Source organism: Siphateles boraxobius, unplaced genomic scaffold (genome assembly GCF_051911475.1).
Source record: "Siphateles boraxobius isolate OS27281-9 unplaced genomic scaffold, OSU_SipBor_1 29, whole genome shotgun sequence".
Taxonomy (NCBI): domain Eukaryota; kingdom Metazoa; phylum Chordata; class Actinopteri; order Cypriniformes; family Leuciscidae; genus Siphateles; species Siphateles boraxobius.
In genome coordinates, this window is record NW_027508908.1 from 7,323,319 (window position 1) to 7,346,172 (window position 22,854).

At 37.5% G+C, this 22,854-nt stretch overlaps 1 protein-coding gene across 1 annotated transcript in view; it reads left to right on the forward strand.

The window, feature by feature from the left end:
- Nucleotides 1-21,398, forward strand: part of dtx4b (deltex 4, E3 ubiquitin ligase b) — a 38,179-nt gene extending 16,781 nt beyond the window's left edge. The window contains exons 3-9 of the mRNA XM_077246385.1: nt 1,800-2,844; nt 9,671-9,732; nt 9,830-9,991; nt 10,340-10,401; nt 13,357-13,677; nt 18,091-18,180; nt 19,911-21,398. Coding sequence (XP_077102500.1) covers nt 1,800-2,844; nt 9,671-9,732; nt 9,830-9,991; nt 10,340-10,401; nt 13,357-13,677; nt 18,091-18,180; nt 19,911-20,138 — 1,970 coding nt within the window. The 3' untranslated portion in view covers nt 20,139-21,398. The remainder of the gene's footprint in view (nt 1-1,799; nt 2,845-9,670; nt 9,733-9,829; nt 9,992-10,339; nt 10,402-13,356; nt 13,678-18,090; nt 18,181-19,910) is intronic.
- Nucleotides 21,399-22,854: the final 1,456 nt, after the last annotated feature.

Sequence of the window (22,854 nt, forward strand, 5' to 3'; positions counted from 1 at the left end):
TACCATTCAAATGTTTGGGGTCAAAGATGTTTTTTTTTTTTTTTGAAAGAAATTCATATTTTTATTCAGCAAGGATGTATTAAATTGATCAAAGGGGCAGCAAATCAGTATGATACAATGATTTCTGGATCATGTGACACTGAAGACTGGAGTAATGATGCTGAAAATCACAGGAAAGAAAAACTCAAGATCCTGATCTGATCCCAGCTGATTCAAACGTTCCCTAAAAATTTGCTCCAAATGGTAAACACTTTCGAACTACCAGTTGTCTGTGGCGATTACTCAAAAAGTAGGCATGCTCTGGGGCTTTGCCTTCTTTGACAAGAAAATTTCAGTCCACCAAGGTCAGACGTCTGCACGTAAAAACATGAACACTAGAAAGCTGAAGAATCATGTGACACTGAAGACTGGAGTAATGGCTGCTAAAAAATCAGCTTTGACATTACATGAATACATTACATTTAAAAAAAAATGTTTTAATATATATTTTAATTTCTTATCATATTATTATGTTCACTGGCCCCTGAACACATCGCACTTTCTAAAAGCAGCCCCTGAGATACATACTATCAGTGTACCTGCCTTCAGACATATGGTACTCGCATGCAGTTAAATACTACACAATCCCACAATACATGTCTTTATCATTAGCTTGACTGTATAATTCAGTGAAATGACTTCTCACAAACAGCAAAAGGGAAAAAGCATTGGCAAATAGTTATCTATTCATCTGTTAACAAAATACATTGTTTCATTCATGCACAATAGAGCTGAGAGGGCATGACTGTGATTGAGGCACAGAACTGGTAAAGTGAGTTCAAACAATAAAGGATGATCAAAGCATACTGATGTCTTGCTTTACTCCATCTCATTTCTGGAACATGCTTTATAAAGTTCCATAATGTCTACAGAATCATGCAACACTTTAAATGTTTTGTACCATTTGAAGGTCTAGTAGGTGTATATGGGTGTTAAAAAGAGAATATGTCCTTTCACAAGTTTTATGGCTTCTAAAACTCTGCGAATTCCCAGGTCCTCCTCTTGTGCTAAAGTTTATGCCTCAGTGGGTCTTTTGTGCTCAGTGGCTTTTGATTTATCCTCAAATCTATTTATTCACATGGGTTTTTGCTTTCTGTTTGTGTGTCCCAGCACTACGTCATGAATTCCTAAATGCATTTTGTGCATTAGCTAAATGGATATTGCATGTGTTGTCCTAGTTACTGCTTTAAATTTGATTGAAGAATTATTACTCTAACACTCAAGATCCTGATCTGATCAGTCTTACTGGAGAGAATGTAAACTTATTTCTGCTCCGATGAATGGGTTTAAATTCAAAAGATGTGCAAAGCACAACAATAGGCATTCAGTCGGTATAATGGAGGATTGAATGCTTACATTGGACATCTAACCGAAAGTGACACTGCTTCTTTTTTTTTCATGTTTTATACTTACAGAGCTGGTGCAAAAAATCCAATTTTTTATGATCAGATGTTTTCTGAACTGTTTAGTTGTGCATTTAGAAAAAGCATGCAGTACATGTTTACATATTAAATATATCTAAATACCGCTCACAGCAGGCGGCGTCAGGATTTTCGTTCACTGTACTGCTGCTCCGGTATTTCAAACTTCTTTTTTCCCCAAAGCGATGAACAAAAAACAAATTGCTATGAGTATATTGGTGCCTTCAGATGCGTAACATGTTGACTGGCTGCCTCTCTTGTAAAAAACACTTTATTTTACTGGTTCATTATATCTCTTTTATTATATTTGATCTATAACCCTTTTGTTTACCTCCTCAGGTAGGTTAAGACCAGTGCGACGGAGTTTCTATGACCCCACCTCAGCGCCAGGCCAAGGTTGGATATGGGAGTGGGAAAATGATGCAGGTTCCTGGACAGCCTTTGACATGGAGGTGAGCATTGCCTTGCAAGCGGCACTGGATCGACTGCAACCCTGGCTGGACCTGACATTGTTGGGCTTTTGCTACTTTGTGGACTTCCAGACCATGACCCAGATTAACAGGCAAACGCAGCGGCAGAGGCGCATCCAGAGACGCTCAGACATGGTTTACCCACTAGTTACTGGGCCACTGCCTAAAAATTCACTGGCTTGGGGTACTGGCTCAGGGACTGGAGGCATGTCTAAAAGGGTTACATCAGGTGGAGGGTCAACCGGGGCTCTTCTTGGGATAGGCGTTTCTGGTTCTACCTTGAGTAGAAAAGGAAGTGCAGTTTACCCAAGCGGGACGCTCTCGGTATCATCTCTTGCTCCTCTCGGACAGCCCTGTGCCTGCCAGCAGTGCATGCTGGTGTTGAGTGTAAAGGCAAATGGCACTGCGTCACAGACACTAGGACGTGCAACAAAGCCAAACAGTCCTAAATCCAGCTTTGGGACACTTCCATCCTCCTCTGTTTTAAACTCATATTCTCATACACTACCACATGGAACTTCTTTAAAATCCATGCCCTCGGAAGAAGCCAAGAATTCTGCTGTTTTTGATCAGTCGTTGTCCCTTCTCACATCGGCCACTGCCAATATCTCAATCTCCTCTTGTCGCCCAACGCCTTCATCTTTGCCCCCAACTCTGCCATCACAGAATCAGCAGCCTCCATCCGCCCCAAACTTATCATCCTCAGCAACGTTTGTGCCAACTGCCATACTTGTTAACACGTCAACAAGTCCCACACCATCTACAGTTTTTACATCATCTTCCACAGTGTTGGCCTCTCAGCGCTCCACTGCCTGTGCTGCCCCTCTACCACCTCGTGCCAGTCTGGCAGGGCTTAGTCGGCCTGCTTTGCAAAGAATTGCCATGGCACAGTCACAGGCGCTTATTGCCTCTGGGTAAGAAAAGCCATTTTACCTGTTTTTTCAGCTTCATATACAATACCATTACAGTGCCGTCAGTTAGATTTTTTTGGAAGAAATTAATACTTAAGCAAGGATAAATTTCAAATTGATGGTTTCCACAAAAATGTTAAGCAGCACAACTGTTTCAAACATTGATATTAAGAAGAAATGTTAAATATTATTAAGCATATTAGAACGATTTCTGAAGGATCATGTCACACTGAAGACTGGAGTAATGATGCTGAAAATTCAGCTTTGCATCACATGAATAAAACACATATTAAATGTATGCAAACAGTTATTTTAAATTAATTTAAAAAAAAAAAATCAAAAACAAAAGCACAGCATCTTCCCGACCACAAACTTTTGCAAAATAGGGTATTTTTATGATATTATAACGTCTTATAATATTAAAGGGATAGTTCACTCAAAAATGAAAATTCTGTCAGTATTTACTCACCCTCATGTTGTTCCAACCTCGTAAAACCTTCGTTCATCTTCGGAACACAAATTAAGATATTTTTGATTAAATCTGAGAGCTGGATCACTCCTCCATAGGCTTCTTAAGGGATTGAAACTTGCCGGCCCCGAAAAGTTATTAAAGACATCGTTCAAATAGTCCAAGTGACTACAGTGGCTCAATCTTAAGTTTATCAAGTGACGAGAATACTTTTTGTGCGCAAAAAAAACAAAAATAACAACTTTATTTCAACTATTCATTTCCTTCTTTGTGGGCCTCGAGTGAGTTCACGTAGTGTAATAGCGTAGTGCTTCTGTGTTGTACTGGCCGACGCTGGTCATGTGTGTGATGCGTGTGACGTAATTCTTGGTATGCTACAAACCAGCTTTAAATTTCAGCAATCTTTTTCACATTTTTTAGTCTGCGAATAATCAAGCATTTATAATAGTCAATCATATTGGAGGCACCCTGGGCCCCCAAATAAAATTCTCTTTTTATTATTATTATTATTATTCTTCCCCAAAAAGGCTTGGGCCGGCCTTGGATAGGCTAAAAAACAGCACTGAGCGCGTCTGTCTCTGTAACGCCAGCTAACGCAGATTTGAATTTAGAAGTTGATGATCACGCGATCTGAACGTTCTAATCACACTGGTGTGAACGATCGTACGTGTCAAAGGGTTAACTAGTTTTAATTCGGTCCAGTTACGTACTGGTTCCGTAGGTACCGGTTCCATATTGGTACCGGGTTTTGGTACCCAACCCTAGTTAGGAAAACTTTGTGAACTTTAGGAAACAGATTTAATGGACTAAAATCACCAGTGTATTAGGCCTATAATTGAGGTGTCAGCCTCCCTCATGTAGGAGTGTGCTCATTTTTTTCCCCCTCCTCTGTGTAGGAGTGTGTTTCTCACGTTTCTCGCACTGCTAAATCATCCATGTCTGCTCTGTTTGATGACCATCTGGGGACAGAATGGTCTTATTCGTTCAATCCCCACCCCCTTTATATCTATAGCTGTTTCTGTGGCTTTTTCCACAGCTCTCAGTGGTGATTTCGTGTTCACGCTGGGTTTCTGAAGCAACCTTTGCTGACATGACATGGGCTGGTCTACATTAGCAACACAATGCTGTCTCACTAAAGCGTTTGACAGTTGAGTGTGTGTGCATGGCTGTGTTAGGAAGGAGTTAGGGTAACAAGCAAAAGGTTTTGACATCGAATGTAGTAACAGTGTCCCAGTGTTTCCTGAAGCATTAGATTTGACTTTTGGTGATGAAGGTTTGGAGTGTAGCTACTGTGGATTGAAGTGCTGGACGCCTTTGAGAATAAACTATGTGTAGATGGCATGCAGCCAGAGGTAGAATTGGAGTATTTTTACTTTTTTGCATCTTATTTTGAAAACAAATTGTACCTAGGCTAGATTGTAAAGCAATTACAAAAGAAACTATCATCCTACACAGGTGTTGTGACACATTTGTGCTAATGCAGGAAAACATTGTGAGTCTGGTGCTCTTTCTAATGGAATGTTCTGCCTCAGACGTAAAGCCATCTGGAGTCATAGAGCAGCAGTTGTTGAGCATGTGTAAGAGAGAAAACAAAGAGACAAGTCTGTTGTAGAGGCAAGATCAAGGGTCAGTGGAGGTCAAAAGCTTCCCCACTGGCCCTAACCCAACAGCCATCTACCTTCCCATGTCTGACACTTCTGTTTTTCAATGGAAAACAAAACAGGAATATAAATAAAATTTACTGCTGCAGTGTTGACGATTGGCTAAAATGCATTAGTAACCTGTAATGTCATAATTTTAATCAAACACTGAACAAGTCCTTCTTTTACCACTTAACCACTTCAGCATATTTGGTTCAGTTTTCACTTTCGTCTGAAAAAGCTATGTTGCACTTGCAAATAAAGTGTGCCTTAAACAGAACTTCCATTCAAGAGAAAAAATTTGTCAGTAGTGGTGTTTTATTTTTTAAGTATTATTGTGGTGTTGTTGATTACAGATTCACCTGTCTCTAAATGTCACACTGCAGCTCTTTTTTGTATCTATGTCAACTGACATATCTTTGCTGGCATCAGAACTTTTTGTTGTTCGAGTTTCGGAAGGTAGGGAGAATGACAATGAGGATATGTAACTGTAAACGGGGGCATTGCTATTTAAGTCATCTATGTATCTGTTACACTTGTAATTAAGCTATTCAAATATAATTCTAAATCACACATTTTGCATTTTTATACACAGACAAACAGGAATCTAGAAGAGTGGTTTTCAAACAGGTGGCCTCAACAAACTTCCAAGAGGGACTCAAGATGACTTAAAATTATTTAAAATAAGACAAAACAAGTATTAAAATTGGCAACAAAAAAAACCTAAAAATCAAGATTAGTATTTGGTTATTTTTATAATGGATATACATCTTTCTTGTTTTGCAGATTTTCTACCGCTTTTATTTTAAATAGCCTAGATGACTGTTATTTAAAAGTGTAATCCTTTTGTTTCATACTGAACCATTAACTGTTAATCTCAAAATGTTTTATGTTTTCTGACTTCAAACATTAGAGAATTGCCTGTGGGCATTTGTAAATACACTCACCTAAAGGATTATTAGGAACACCTTACTTAATACTGTGTTTGAGCCTCTTTCGCCTTGAGAACTGCCTTAATTCTATGTGGCATTGATTCAACAAGGTGCTGAAAGCATTCTTTAGAAATGTTGGCCCATATTGATAGGATAGCATCTTGCAGTTGATGGAGATTTGTGGGATGCACATCCAGGGCACGAAGCTCCCGTTCCACCACATCCCAAAGATGCTCTATTGGGTTGAGATCTGGTGACTGTGGGGACCATTTTAGTACAGTGAACTCATTGTCATGTTCAAGAAACCAATTTGAAATGAATCGAGCTTTGTGACATGGTGCATTATCCTGCTGGAAGAAGCCATCAGAGGATGGGTACATGGTGGCCATAAAGGGATGGACATGGTCAGAAACACTGTTCAGGTAGGCCGTGGCATTTAAACGATACCCAATTGGCACTAAGGGGCCTAAAGTGTGCCAAGAAAAAATCCCCCTCACCATTACACTACCACCACCAGCATGTACAGTGGTAACAAGATGGACATGATGGATCCATGTTCTCATTCTGTTTACGCCAAATTCTGACTCTACCATCTGAATGTCTCAACAGAAATCGAGACTCATCAGACCAGGCAACATTTTTCCAGTCTTCAACTGTCCAATTTTGGTGAGCTCTTGCAAATTGTAGCCTCTTTTTCCTGTTTGTAGTGGAGATGAGTGGTACCCGGTGGGGTCTTCTGCTGTTGTAGCCCATCCGCCTCAGGTTGTGCGTGTTGTGGCTTCACAAATGCTTTGCTGCATACCTCGGTTGTAACGAGTGGTTATTTCAGTCAAAGTTGCTCTTCTATCAGCTTGAATCAGTCGGCCCATTCTCCTCTGACCTCTAGCATTAACAAGGCATTTTCGCCCACAGGACTGGATGTTTTTCCCTTTTCACACCATTCTTTGTAAACCCTAGAAATGGTTGTGCGTGAAAATCCCAGTAACTGAGCAGATTGTGAAATACTCAGACCGCCCCGTCTGGCACCAACAACCATGCCACGCTCAAAATTGCCTAAATCACCTTTCTTTCCCATTCTGACATTCAGTTTGGAGTTCAGGGGATTGTCTTGACCAGGACCACACTCCTAAATGCATTGAAGCAACTGCCATGTGATTGGTTGATTAGATAATTGCATTAATGAGAAATTGAACAGGTGTTCCTTATAATCCTTTAGGTGAGTGTATATTGTGAGGTCAGTCACCATCTGGAAAATAAAGTGTTATGCTGCGTTCACACTACCGTTGACTTTGTCACTGCATGTTACCAGTGGCTGGCGGTGAGGTCGCTTGTGGGTATTCCCACTACTGGTTGCCTGCCTAGAATTTTTTTTTAATGACATTCACAGATGTTACTCTATGTTGTAACCATTCAGTATTCTTGCCACTACAAATGAACATTTTGGAAGGAAGAAAACACCACAGATATATCATAAATTATAGAAATGTTGCAGACTTCTCCATCTTGCTTCTGACTTCACTCCTATTGGTTGTCGCTCCCAAAAGTCGCTCTTCATTTGCATAAAGTTAATTATATCTCAACTTTGTCATGTCGCTAGACTTGACTCGCTGGTAGTGAGAATGCAGCTTTAGACTTATTATCAGTTAGGAAGATCAATACCAGAGTTTCCGCTAGAAAAAAATGGTGCCGGTCAAAGTGACCGGCAGAGGTTTCGTTTTACGGACATTTTGATGCCGGTCAAATATCGCCTCTTAATTAGTCAAGTTGAGGAAAAATGGAGGCAGTCTATGTAACTTAAAAAATGAAATAATAAGGCCGCATAGAATACAACATGTTATTATTAGCTTAACTTTCAAATAGACGGAAAAAAACATGAACGTCCGATTGACGTCACACACACATGTTTCACACTCATTCACTTTTTGAAACATTGAGGTACGGATGTACCTAATACAAATAAATAAAACACCTCCAGTTAACTAGCGGATTATTCATTTAGTTCGCTATTAAATAAGAGATCTAGCGCTAAAATCGGTTGTTTTTAAATCAAGCTGAGCGCTTGTGTCCGCTGCTATCAGTTGAATGGACGACGCGCTGAGCGAGTTGCGCAATCTTCACTCGGACGAGCGTTTCAATCTATCGCCGTTGCGGGGACTCTCTATTCCTTCCGGTGAAATCACAAAATAAAATGCACACAAAGGTGTCCCTGCTGGATATAGACTGTAACCATGCACTGATGAACATATAGGCTATTCAGTTTTGATGAGAGAAAAATAAACTGTAGGCCTACGAGTGCGCGGATTAGAACCACTGATCTATAGGCTATAATGAGATGTTCCTGATTCCCCCGTCTGGCTTCTGAAAAAAGCTTTTAAGGCTAGTCTGCCTGGGCCTGGCCATATTTGAAACGTCTCACTCAATCGTTCGTTGTTTAGGCCTATATTACAGCCTTTTTGGGCGTGCGCTTTATTTGAAATTCAGCATGCGATGTTGTTTCATAACTTTCAAACAGTAGAGCCTGTTCCTTTATATTTATAACATAGCCAAAGGTCGGTGTATTTTTGCTTTATACATTTTAGGCTTATTCTCAAATTCAGATTGTATTAGGGGGCGGGATTATTAGGCAATTTTAATCGGACAATTTGACCGGAGAGATTTAATTTCGTCGGACATTTCATTTTTTTCCCAGCCAATGTCCAGTAATTACCGGACAACGGAAACCCTGATCAATACATACAGACAGACCCAGCAACAGCTGTGACAGGAACAAACACACTTTGCTACATTCATTCACATTTTTAATAAATTTACGTACAGACACAACTTTTCCCCTCCCCCCAAAAAAGGCTAGTGGCCACCATACCTTCCAGTAAAAGGAGATAATAAAATGAGCGTGGGAAAACACTACAGACAAGACCATTGAGGGTGTGAAGAGGGAAGTAAAATGGCTGTATATTAGAGTATTAGTAAAAATCAGTTTCACAATGATTTGACCAAAAATATGCTTATATAAGAGTAAAATAGTAATTTGATACTTAGCCGAAAGTATTAAAAAGTACATTCAGTTAGATATCATATAACTGTTGATGTTGGAAGAAGAACAATGGTTTATCTGCATGCTAGTCGTTAAACAAGAACTTCACGTTGAACTTCGGAAATTTAATAGGTTGCAAGAAAATATTTGGTTAGAAACCGGTAGAATGTCTGTGTCATATTTTTACACAACATTTCATAATCATCTTACAGAAGAAAGTTGAGAGGAAGTTATCACTGAATTAGAGCTGTCACTAATGTGATTGTCACTACACGATTATCGTGTCTAAAATAATTCATTATAACTATTATCTTATGATGATTTATCTTAAACTGTTTATTTAAAAAAAAAAAAAATTTACTGGTGCTGTATATTATCAAATGTGTAGGATTAACATGATATAAATATAAAATTTTCTGAAACGTCACTATATTGCGACACCTCTACAATGAATTCAAGTTCAAGAGGGAATAATACTGAAGTTTTGAAGTTTGTAGGTTCAGTATGTCAATTGCTTTTATGAAACAAATTGTCTCTTAATGTCAGCATGAAATGGAAAAAAAAATATTGATTTTGTCCATTGTGAATTGATTGGAACGTTGTCATTGGCAAATGCTCTGATCTCATTCAAGTGATGTTAAATAATTAGTCTGGTAATCTACTTAATCTGTTGGTTTGGAGATGCAGGAGAACATTCTGTAAGGCAGCAGGCAGTGTGTCCACTGGCCTTATAGAGATTTGTTTTCCCTCCTAGGGTACCCACAGTACCAGTGAAGAATCTTAATGGCTCCAGCCCTGTCCATCCAGCATTAGCTGGTAGGAAAACAAGACACACTCTTAATACACTATTAGTAATTGTTTCAAATTATAAACTGACAATACATTACACATGTGTATTTATGATGAATTGCAGGTATTACTGGTATTCTGATGAGTGCAGCAGGACTACCTGTATGTTTGACCCGTCCACCAAAACTGGTTCTGCATCCTCCACCTGTCAGCAAGAGTGAAATCAGACCAATTCCTGGCATCGGGAACTGTTGCCGCAAGACCACCAAGAAACAAGCCCGCAAAGGTGAGAATCCATGTACTTCCTGACATATTCACAGATAAATACATTGTACTGCAGTGCTGCATATGTTTGTTTCTGAAGTTTGCTGTTGAGGAAGCAAGGACCAAAATCCCTTAGGAAGTTTTCCTGCACCTTTCTAAATCCATACCACAAAACATTTTGCTTGTTCTGGTGCAAAAGTAGTCTTGCTTGGTATGACAGATTTAGACTTGAGGCAACTACTGAAATCCAATGGCCATCAGTCACTACCAGCTGTTCCCATCGATTGTCACTCAGCAGATTTATACACACAACAAATGAATATTTGAAATCTCATACTGAATATTTTAACATAAGTGATTTGTTTTCCAGGTAAAACACCCGAGGAAGTGGTAAAGAGGTACTTGCAAAAGGTCAGGAATCCACCAGAAGAAGTAAGACATCCTTATTATTTTATTTCCTTAATCTCTTTGTGATTTAAAGCTCTTCTGTAACCATTGGCTTCAGACCTAGGAGATATCTGAGCTGCTAGCTAAACCTAACCCAAAGGTGCATCAGTTTGTTAATAAAATACATTTTACTTTACACATTTCTCTCAAATTGTAATTCAGCACACACACATGTTGTGTTTTCATGTTTTATGGGGACTTTCCATAGACATAATTTTATACTGTATAAACTGTATATTCTATCCCCTAACACTAACCCCACTCCTAAACCTACCCATCACAGATTTAGGCATTTGTACATTTTCAAAAAACATTAGTATGATTTATAAGCTGTTCTTCTCAAAAAGTCCCGACAAGGATTTAGGATATTGCTATCTTTGTGGGGACATTTTTTCCCATAATGTAGGGTTTACCAGAATACACACACACACACACACACACACACACACACACACACACACACACACACACACACACACACACACACACACACAATAAGATTCATCTAAACATGTAATTGTGCCTAGTTAGAACTGTAACAATAAGTGTTTTTTCTTTAAATTAAGGATTGTATTGTGCAATATAATTCTACAGTATTTTGGTGCAAATCCATTTGTCATACTCTAAGAAAAATGAAGAAAACAGAATTGTTCTAAATTGAACAAAACCTCACAGGTTTAATCATTCTAAATATGACCAGATAACAAATGAATAACTCTAATAAAAAATACTATATTTATATTTAGCCTTACCCAGTTACATATAGTACTCACGTTTAGCAATACTACATAGCAAAACTCAACTTCTTGACTGTTATATTGTCAAAATATGTAAACTATATGATCACCCAGCCATGTATTAAAAGTTGGATATATAGTACATCCTACTTTATCTGCATACTCATGCAAAGATATATATACTATATTGCTACGTTCCACCCAGTCTAGGGGAAGCAACATTTAAGTTAACCATAACTAAAGTATTAACATAAAAACAAAAGTTTGGCTCCAAAAGTTACAAACCAAAACCAAAAGAAATATGGTACAACAAGGTTTGGAGTAACACAAGTGTAGGAAGTGTAAAATAACTTCAGGAGTGGGAAAAGCCAAAAAAAGAAACAAAATATCTCTAACTATAGGGACCCAATCTACACTTACCTTAACAAAATAAAATAAAATAAACAACGATATACTTCCCTGACTCCTTCTCTACTTTAAACAGGAGAAAACAGTAGTATTAAAAAAAAATACAAATGGCACCCCCTCCCTAGAACTTCCAAGTTTGGTCTATATACAATATTTACAAGAGAAACATCAGAACAACAGTTTTACAACAACTGGGTTCAGCCAATAAAAGGTGTCTTAATCAACGTAACACTGTTTATACAAGCTTATACAAGCTTAACAACCAAAACAATTAAAATGGGAAAGTTTTGTAATAAATCACTACAGGTTAGCAACTAACAGGATATGTAAAATATTAGCTGGGTAATAATTCACAACAGAACAGCAGCAGTAATGTACATCAACAACAAACAAAGCAAACCAGCAGAAAACAAGCCTTGCTTCAGTGGAGATCATTGAGGCTTTATACACTCTTCATCCTCACTTGGCTTTACCTGCACAGAAGAGGCAGAAAAACGACCACTACTGCCACCTAATGGCCTGACACACATGATGTTCAAAAATAAAAAATTAAAAAATTACACCATAGGACATAACAATATTGCATATCTCAGCATGGTTGTTTTATATTGTCACAAAAATATATTATTTCACAGCTCTATAAATAGAGTTGCTTATATATTTTATCTGTTTAAAAAAGTAAGAACAAGAACTAATACAAAAAATAGATGTATATCTGTTAAAGAGGTAAGCCTTTGGAATAATTGTGATAAGGAATTAAAATTGTGTACTTCACTCTATAAATTCAAGAATTTTTTTAAAAACAAGGTGATAAATAATTATATAACTCAATATATGAATCATTTTTGTATAAACTATTGAACTAATATCTGATATGTGTACCTTTTGTAATCATGTATGTACATCTAGGAAATTGTCTTATGTAACTGTTTGTTTATTTTGAATGGATCAAATCCAGCGAGGACAGTGGCACTCATTAAATAATTATGTATAAAGGGTAGGCATAATAAGTTAAGGCTTCAACCTACACCCTTTTCAGTTATTATGTATATATATTTTTTTCTTTACTTTGGAAAATTGTGTGTGAGGACCGAAATAAATTTTTGTTGTTGTTGTTAACCTTTTCTTCATACATATAGTATACTCACGTAAAGTGGTATAGTGTATTTACTATATAGCAAATCTCAACTGCTTGATTGCTTTCCATTGCAAAATGTGATTTTTATAATTGCCCAGCTCTTATATAAAGTTGAATTATGTTCAGCTTTATCCGCTAAATGGCAAAATCTCTTTTTCATTGCATAATGTAAACTTGACCACGATGCCCAGCTCTAATCTGCTAAATGCGACTATAATGTATGAAGATAATAAGATATTATAAACATTAACATTTATTTTTGGTAATTTTCTGCTTCGAAACTTGACTTAATAGCTATTAAAATTCGGTTGCTTGTCATGTCAACCTTTAACAAAACTATGCGAGTTAATAAAAAAACCTGACCCAGACTACATTAGATATAGGTTTGTATGCTACCAGGATTAAAAAAAAAAATTGTTCTAATTACAATGTCAAAATCTTGAAACAATTGAAATTCAAGAGACATTTAGAAACCAAAGACCAAAAAAGACGACACTTTGGACATTATATATGGTTGGATATAAAATGTAGCATCTTATTACCTAAAGGATGATGTAAAAAAAACATTTATGTAAACTAATAAAATCCATTTCTTAGCCTATTATATCTACATGTTGACTAATGGTGTTCTATATCAGCATTGTGTATTTCTTTCAGGATTGCACTATTTGTATGGAGACTCTGTTGGGACCCTCTGGGTATAAAGGTCCAGGTGTAGCGAGTGTTTCACGTGCTGAGTCAGTCGGACGACTGGCGCAATGTGGGCATCTTTATCACCTACAGTGCCTAGTGGCCATGTGCAACAATGGCAACAAAGATGGCAGCCTGCAGTGTCCCACATGCAAGACAATATATGGAGTTAAGACAGGAAACCAGCCACCCGGTAAGATGGAGTACCATGTCATCCCGCACTCACTTCCAGGATACCCAGACTGCAAAACCATTCGCATCATCTACAACATACCTCCTGGGATACAGGTATAACTACATCATATAATTATTTATATACATACATATATATATATATATATATATATATATATATATATATATATATATATATAATGCAGTTGTGGTCAGAATTAATGCCACCCCTAGTAAATATGATCTAAAATGGCTGTAAAAAATAAATCTGCATTGTTTATCCTTTTGATCTTTCATTCAAAAAATTTGCCAAAATCTAACCTTTCATTGAAATAAAAGAATTGAAAGTTGGGGGTAAATCACATTATGAAATAAATGTTTTTCTCCAAAACACATTGGCCACAAATATTGGAACTCTTTTGTTAAATACTTTTTGCAATCTCCTGTGGCCAAGATAACAGCTCTGAGTTTTCTCCTATAATGCCTGATGAGTTTGGAGAACACCTGACGAGATCAGAGACCATTCCTCCATTCAGAATCTCTCCAGATCCTGTAGATTCCCAGATCCATGTTGGTGGTGCTTCTCTTCAGTTCACTCCACTCATCAGGTCAGGGAACTGGGGCGGTCATGGCAGAAGCTTCATTTTGTGCTCAGTGACACATTTTTGTGTTGATTTTGATGTTTGTTTTGGATCGTTGTCCTGATGGAAGATCCAACCAGAGCCCATTATAAGATTTCTAGCAGAAGCTGTCAGGTTTTGATTTTTTATCTGTTGATATTTGATAGAATCCACGATGCCATGTATCTGAACAAGATGTCCAGGACCTCAAGCTGAAAAATATGCACACAACATTAAATATCCAACGGTATATTCCATTGTACACATGGGGCACTTTTTATCCTTGTGTGCACCAAACGCATCTAGCGTGTTTGCTGCCAAAAAGCTATTTTTTTTAGTTTCTCTCTGACCAAAGAACCCTGTGCCGTTTGAAGTTCCAGTCGTGTCTGACAACTGAATATGCTGGAGTTTGCTTTTGGAGGAGCGAGGAGGATTTTTCTTGAACCCCCCCCAAACAACATGTGGTGATGTAGGGGTTGTTTCATTTTTTTTTTTTGGTAGGCTTCTGACCCCCAAGACTCAAGTAATCTCTGCAATTCTCCATCTGTGATCCTTGGAGAGTTTTTGGCCACTTAAACTTTCCTCCTCACCGTGCATTAAGACCATATAGACACACGTCCTCTTCCTGGCAGATTCGTAACATCTTTAGTTGATTGGAACTTCTTAATTATTGCCCTGATGCTCAACATGGGGATCTTCAATTCTTTAGCTATTTTCTTACAGCCACTTTCAATTTTGTGATGCTCAACAATCTTTTGCTGCACATCAGAACTATATTCTTCGGTTTTACTCATTGTGATAGATGATTAACGGAATTTGGCCTTTGTGTTTCCTCCTATTTAAACTCCTGTGACACAAGAAGTCATAGCTAGACAATTTAATGTTCCTAGTCACCCTGGTGGGATAAAAAAAAGGTAAATATTAATGGGAATGTACTTCAGGGAAATTTTACTCGTAAAAAATTCTAGGAGTGCCAATAATTGTGGTCAACGTGTTGTGGAGAAAAACATTTATTCCATAATGTGATTCCCCCCCCCCCACTTGCAATTATTTTACTTCAATGAAAGGTTAGATTTTAGCACATTTTTTGAATGAAAGATCAATACAATCCTAAACAATGCAGATTTATTTTTTACTGCCATTTTTTTTATCATATTTACCACCGGTGCCACAACTGTACATACATATACATATACATATATATATATATATATATATATATATATATATATATATATATATATATATATATATATATATATATATAAGGCAAGGCAAGGCAAGTTTATTTATATAGCACATTTCATACACAATGGTAATTCAAAGTGCTTTACATAGAAGAAATTAAAATAATCAAAAGAAATCAGAATAATTAAAACAGTTTAGAATAAAAGATAAAATACAGAAATCAGAATAATTAAAACATAAAATAAAATACAGTGCAAACAGTCGGACGAACAGTGGCACAGTGCTCATTCAGTAAATGCACAGCTAAACAGATGTGTTTTGAGTCTGGATTTGAATGTGACTACTGTAGGAGCACATCTGATCTCTTCTGGAAGCTGGTTCCAGCTGCGGCTGGCATAGTAGCTAAAAGCAGACTCGCCATGCTTAGAGTGAACCCTTGGTATTTCTAGCCGATGTGATCCTAATGATCTGAGTGATCTGTTGGGTTTATATTCACTGAGCATATCTGCAATGTATTGAGGTCCTAGGCCATTGAATGATTTATATACCAGTAATAATACTTTAAAATCAATCCTAAATGTAACTGGCAGCCAGTGTAAAGACCTGAGGACTGGTGTGATGTGTTCATATTTTCTGGTTCTGCTCAGAATCCTAGCAGCAGCGTTCTGTATGAGCTGCAACTGTCTTATGGTCTTTTTGGGAAGGCCAGTGAGAAGTCCATTACAATAATCCACCCTACTGGTGATGAAAGCATGCACAAGTTTTTCTAAGTCTTGACTGGAAACAAAGCATCTAATTCTTGCAATATTTTTCAGGTGATAATATGCTGATTTAGTTATTGCTTTGACATGACTACTGAAACTAAGGTCTGACTCCAGAGACACACCCAGATTCCTGACTTGATTTTTAGTTGTTTGACCCCTAGACTGAAGGTATGCGTTCACCTTGAGAACTTCATCTTTGTTTCCAAACGCAATGACTTCAGTTTTGTCTTTGTTTAACTGAAGAAAGTTTTGGCACATCCAATTGTTTACTTCATCAATGCATTGGCAAAGGGAGTCAATGGGGCTGTAATCGTTAGGCGATAGGGCTAAGTAGAGCTGTGTGTCGTCTGCATAGCTATGGTAAGCGATTTGGTTCTTTCTCATTATTTGGCTCATTGGGAGCATGTACAGGTTGAATAGGAGTGGCGCAAGAATTGAGCCTTGAGGGACTCCGCATGTCATGGATGTCCACTCAGACTTATGGTCTCCTATACTCACATAATAACCTCTGCCTCCTAAGTATGACCTGAACCATTTTAGGACTATCCCAGAAAGCCCGACCCAGTTTTCCAGCCTGTCAAGAAGTATTTTGTGATCGACAGTGTCAAATGCAGCACTGAGGTCGAGTAGTACCAGCACTGATAATTTGCCTGTATCAGTATTTAAGCGAATATCATTTATTATCTTTATGAGCGCGGTCTCTGTACTGTGGTGCGGTCGGAAACCAGATTGAAAATGGTCAAAGTATCCATTCGAGCTTAAGAATTTGTTCAGCTGATTGAAGACAACTTTTTCAATGATCTTGCCTATGAAAGGAAGATTTGAGATCGGTCTATAGTTGTTTAATATGGTCTTATCCAGATTGCTCTTTTTCAGGAGGGGCTTGACAACAGCAGTTTTCAGGGAGGTCGGAAAACTCCCAGAGAGAAGTGAGGCATTTACCACTTCTAGGAGATCTGCTTCTAAGCTGTGTAACACATTTTTGAAAAAAGATGTGGGAAGTGCATCAAGGGCGCAGGTTGATGTTTTTAGTTGCTGTACGGTTTCTTCCAAAATTTTGCCATCAATTTCTTCGAAATCAGACATAGTGGCTACTTTCTCGTCCTGTTGTCTGATCTGCCTGACCCCAGCGCAACTCAAGGATGAGCTGATCACCTTTCTGATATTATTGATTTTCTCAGAGAAGAAAGAAGCAAACTCACTGCACTTTCTCACTGAGAGCATTTCACTGGGAATATGTTTGCAGTCCTTGTCAGAGCCGTATCTGGGGTAGAGGATGCTACTGCAGTAATATGTGATGCTCGTGACAATCTGATGTCTCGAGTGCCTTTGGGTCTCGCACCCTGTTTGTGCCATCGATTAGTAAAACGATCGGCTTGTTTCTCTACACTCAGTATGGCCTGTCGAGAAGCACTAGATTCATGGGACTCACCGGCTGTATGCTGAGGACGTCCATGACGAAGCTCTGTTGTGTGTTCCGTCTGGTTTGGTTGTCCCGCAATTAACTTTGTTTCAAGAATTGCAATCCTTTGTAAAAGTCTGTGGCAGTTGGAGCAGCAAGTAGATTCCAGAGGAGGCATTTTCTTATCCTTATGAATGTAGGCAGTTTTGTTTTCTCTTCCCCGGAATGTAAGCTTTCAGTGGGAGGCTGGTTGAATAAAATAATTCTGCTTTTTTTTGTAGTAATCCAAACGTTTGAGCACTGTGCTGATGTGCTGAAGTTAAAATTAGGTGATAAAAGGAGATAAAATATAGAAATATAAAAGCGATAGAGCAAAGCGCGGAGCAGTAAGCGAGAGCGTCCGAACAGTAGCTGAGCAGGAAGTAGAAAAATAAGTAGAAGCAGGAAGTAGAAAAAAAAGATGCATATAATGCATCTTTGTTGCATTTACACTTGGCCTGCATGCCATCATTATCATATTTGATCAAATATCTTCTCTGTTGTCTCTCTCAAGGGTCCTGAGCATCCAAATCCACGGAAGCCTTTCACTGCAAGAGGATTTCCCCGTCAATGTTATCTCCCAGACAATGAAAAAGGACGCAAAGTAAGTCCACCTACCATACAGAGCATAAAAATAAAAAACTTCTACACCTTCTACACTACCGTTCAAAAGTTTGGGGTTGGTACAATTTCTATCCGTATTTTATTTTTTATTTGTTCAAAACACATTAAAAACAGTTATATTGTGACACATTATTACAATTTCACATAATCTATTTTGATATATTTTAAAAAGTAATTTATTCCTTTGATGGCAAAACTGAATCTTCAGCGTATTATCAACGTTGAAAACAGTTGTGCTGCTTGATATTTTTGTGGAAATCATGACACGTTTTTTCAGGAATTTTTGATCAATATGAAGTTCAAAAGAACAGCATTCATTTGAAATCTTTTATAATAATGTATAATGTCTTTACCCTCACGTTTTATCAATTTAATGCATCCTTGCTAAATAAAATAATTAATTTAAAAGTAGTCTTACTGACCCCAAACTTTTAACGTTTGTAAACATTGTTTTAATTAATATTCACCCCTGTAATATGCACATTTATCATTATTTGGTGCAGTGTTTTAGAAGTCACATAAATAGTTAAATTGATCTCAGCTCTGTGTTGTCAAGAAGTTTTAGTTGATAATAGTAGTAATACACCTATATCTCTCAGGTTAAACTTAACCCTCCTAATGCATTCGGGTTTGTTTTGACCCGGACAATATACATAAACATTTCTGTGTTTAGTACAAAAATTAATCTGGATATATGCATTAAGACTTTCAAAATACACATTATTTATTTATTTATTTCAAATTTTTTATTATTTTTAATGTAAGATATAACCATTTAAACTAAATTGTTACACCTTTTGCTGGTCCATTTTGAACTGAAAGTGAACTGTGGCTTTACACAAGAAAATATGACAAATTAAATGAATGTCTGTTTGTAGATCAAAAGTTAATAGACCAAATGGTCTAAATTTGATAAAGGAAATAGGTTTGGAAAAAGGAGAGGTCTACATTTTACTCTGCTGCCACCTATTGATAAACCACTGCAGCATGATAAAGAGATTAAGACTGTTTATCATCTTTTTTTGTTTATCCAAGTAAAATGAATATATTTTGTTTGAAACATTTCAGGGTAATATTGATGTTGTTTTGTTAGAAAAAGAATTAGTAGTTTTCATACATTTAGACTGTTTTGAGCAGTTGTAAGTTAAAATGAATTTAATTAAATCCATTGAAGACAATGGAGTTAATACTGATAAATCTCACATGTTGTCATACATTTCATATAATGATATACTCAAATAACATTTCTCATAAATATTGATACGAATATATATTTTCTTGCATCACACTGGTTTTTGCTGTAGTTCTTTTAACATTTTATATTTCAAATGGTTTTTCTCATTTTTAATTAATAAAAAGGGGATGAATGTAGTAATAGCACGATAACTTGGTAATATTCAAAACTTTTAAAATGTTTTGTGTTCACTTATTAATGAGTTACTGATCAGATACAATATGGTTTAGTTGAAAAATATTAAGTTATGACTGTTTTATAGTCATACGTTCCAATGGGTCCAAATGGACCTGGGAATGCAAAGGGGTATACCTTTTTTTATGCATTACAAGGGTTAAGGTTACTTCTATTAGAGTATTGCAAAATGCTGTTAAAACAAATGCACCAAAAAGGGCCTTACAACTCATTAAGATATAACGTAGATCTAATTGTTATTTAAGGTTTCCAATGATGTCAATATGTTGTCCGGTTCTTAGGTGTTAAGGCTTTTGTTGGTGGCGTGGGACCGACGGCTGATCTTCTCCGTGGGAACCTCCAGCACCACCGGAGAATCTGACACTGTCATCTGGAATGAGGTCCATCACAAGACAGAATTTGGCTCCAATCTTACTGGACACGGCTTTCCAGATTCTGGCTATCTTGCCAATGTACTAGAGGAGCTTAAAGCCCAGGGCATCACTGAAGATGAGGAGCTGCAGCTGTGAGAGGATATTTCCGATGGTAGTGAAAGAAAAATGATGGTACTAGATGTGCATTTGAAATAGGGAGCACAGAAATATGTGATTTCATATGAAAATAACGAATGTGACCAATTGGTACAGATAACTGGGTGAATTAGTATCTAAAGTCGGTGTGCATTCTATAATCTCAATTCGAAGTACTTTGGCATGAAGTAACACAACTAAGATGATATTTGGTTAAAGGTGAAAGACAGGTTTGAAGGAGAAAGGAAAGTGACAAGCAAAAATGGAAAGTGGATGGGACTTGGGATGTAGAAAAATGAGGGAAAAGAAAGACTAATAAAATGCTGGTTAATGAAGCAACAGATGTTTTATTTGCTTAAGTTATGTTGCAGTGTGAGTTTGTGTAAGTTGTGTAAAACAGTCAACTCTTGTACCTCTACTAACCGGAAGCTGTTTACTAAAACTGAGAAGTATAGTTCATATGAATGTTTGTATTATCATGCATCATTCCCTGTGTTCAAAATGTATTGAGAACTTATACTATATTTGTACAGATGATGGTGTGTGCATAAGATTCAGAGTTTTAAGTAAAGTCAAAATAGAGCAGAAATTTTAATATCAAATTGATTTCAAAATTAGTTTAATTAAAACATTGATTTATGCTAGTTTAAATGAAGCATGAGAACCCTAACTAATTGTTCTTCTTCAGATAATGTGACAGTACTTGATATGCTCATTAAGAAAAAAGATGTCTGGAATGCGTCTTATAGTTATATATTATGAAATATATTTTCACGGTACAGAAAACCAATTTCAGGGTTTAAGCTAAGTGCTGCTTAACTCCGAATACAATGAATAAATAAATATGTTCAGCTTTAATACAGAAGGATAAGCAAATGAATAAAGATTGAGCTGGATACAGTGAAATGACAAGTACTTCATAGATAGATAGATGGATAAAGAGATCCCTAGGTGTCAGTTTAGTAATCGTTGGCCAAAATTAATTGTGCAAACTCAACATATTTTGAATAAAATATGATTTAGCTCTTTTTAACTGTTTTTTACTGACATGTACCCTGTTTTTAGGCCAGTCTGTATGTTAGGTCAATTATTGACCTGTTTTATAATGATCCACTTCTAATGACCTAAAGAACATGCCATTGTTTGGCATGTGTGTATCTGTTCACGTGGATTCTTGCGTGTGTGAGCCCATGCATCATTCGTATGCTTGCATTTGTGCGTGATTAAACTCAAGAGTGTATGCTATGCATTCACCACCCAGAGGTACGGTGTGTTATTCATCTGTTTCTTTTTCTTCATGTATTTCTCTTTTACATTGATGATTTCTTCTATTTTCATAGTTTACAATATTTTAGGAATTTTTCTACTTAAAAGGTGAGCCTTAACTATTTTTGGTTTCTTTTTTCCCTTCCTACATAATAAATGCCATTTTTGATCATTGTAGAGTGAATTGTAGAGATTTCTCATGTTGTGAAAAATCTTTTGTAATTTGTTAGGCCCAGCAAACTCCCCCTTCATTAAGATAAGATGATCTATATATATATATATATATATATATATTTAAAAGAGAAGAAGTTTTGACATTGAGAATCAAACATTAAAACACCTGCACATGAAAAATTATTATCCATTATTAAATTATCCATTATAAAAAATTATCATTATTCCAGTAATTATTACGTTTCTATATTGTTATATGTTTGTCAACAGTTCTAACCAGAATTGGAGTGTGTAGGTTTTCATTTCTTAAACAACCATGTCTCAGGTTACGACTGTAACCCTTGTTCCTTGAGAAGGGAACGAGGCACTGCATCGATACGACACTTTGGGGGGAACGCCCCTTAGCGTAACGTGTCTGAAGTATGAAAGAAACTAATCCAATCCTATTGGCGTTGCGTGATGATGTAACGTATGGTACAAAGGGATGCTGGCACACAACAGCGCTAGCTTCTTGATGAAGCTAGTCGCTCCCAGGCAGGGAAAGGCGTGGCGGATGGACGCAGTGTCTCGTTCTCTTCTCAGGGAACAGGGGTTACAGTTGTTACCCTAGACGTTCCCTTTCGAAGGAACTCGAACTTCGTCGATACGACACTTTGGGGAACAAGTACCCACTATGCCACAATGAGCCCTGCCTGTCCCAGTGTGAAGCTGTCTCAGGCACAACTAGGACGAGAGCACTCGTGCGCTGGGTGTAGAGGGGAGGTCCAGAATATAAAATCTCATGAATGTGTGCATAGTGGCCCAGCCAGCCGCATATGTCATGAATAGGTGCCCCTGAAAGGAGGGCTCTAGAAGACGCCATGCCTCTGGTAGAGTGAGCCCTCATGGCCAAAGGTAAACTGCGCACCTGATAGGCCAGGAAAATAGCCTGAACAATCCAGTTGCTGATGGTCTGTTTAGAGGTGGGGAGTCCTTTCTTGGGTGACCCGAAACACACCAGCAACTGGTCCACCTTCCTCCACTGAGAAGACCTCTGAATATATAGTATATATTAAGTGCTCTGACAGGGCAGAGCAAATTAAGTCTCCCATCTTCCGCCATCACATGAGGTAGGGGATGAAATGCCTGCAGAACCGTCGACCTCGCCATATTAGACAACACCTTAGGGACATAGCCTGGTCTAGGGTGCAAGATGGCCTTAATTCTCCCAGGAGCAAACTCCAGGCACTGCGGAGATATAGAGAGCGCCTGGAGATCTCCTACCCCCTTAAGAGAG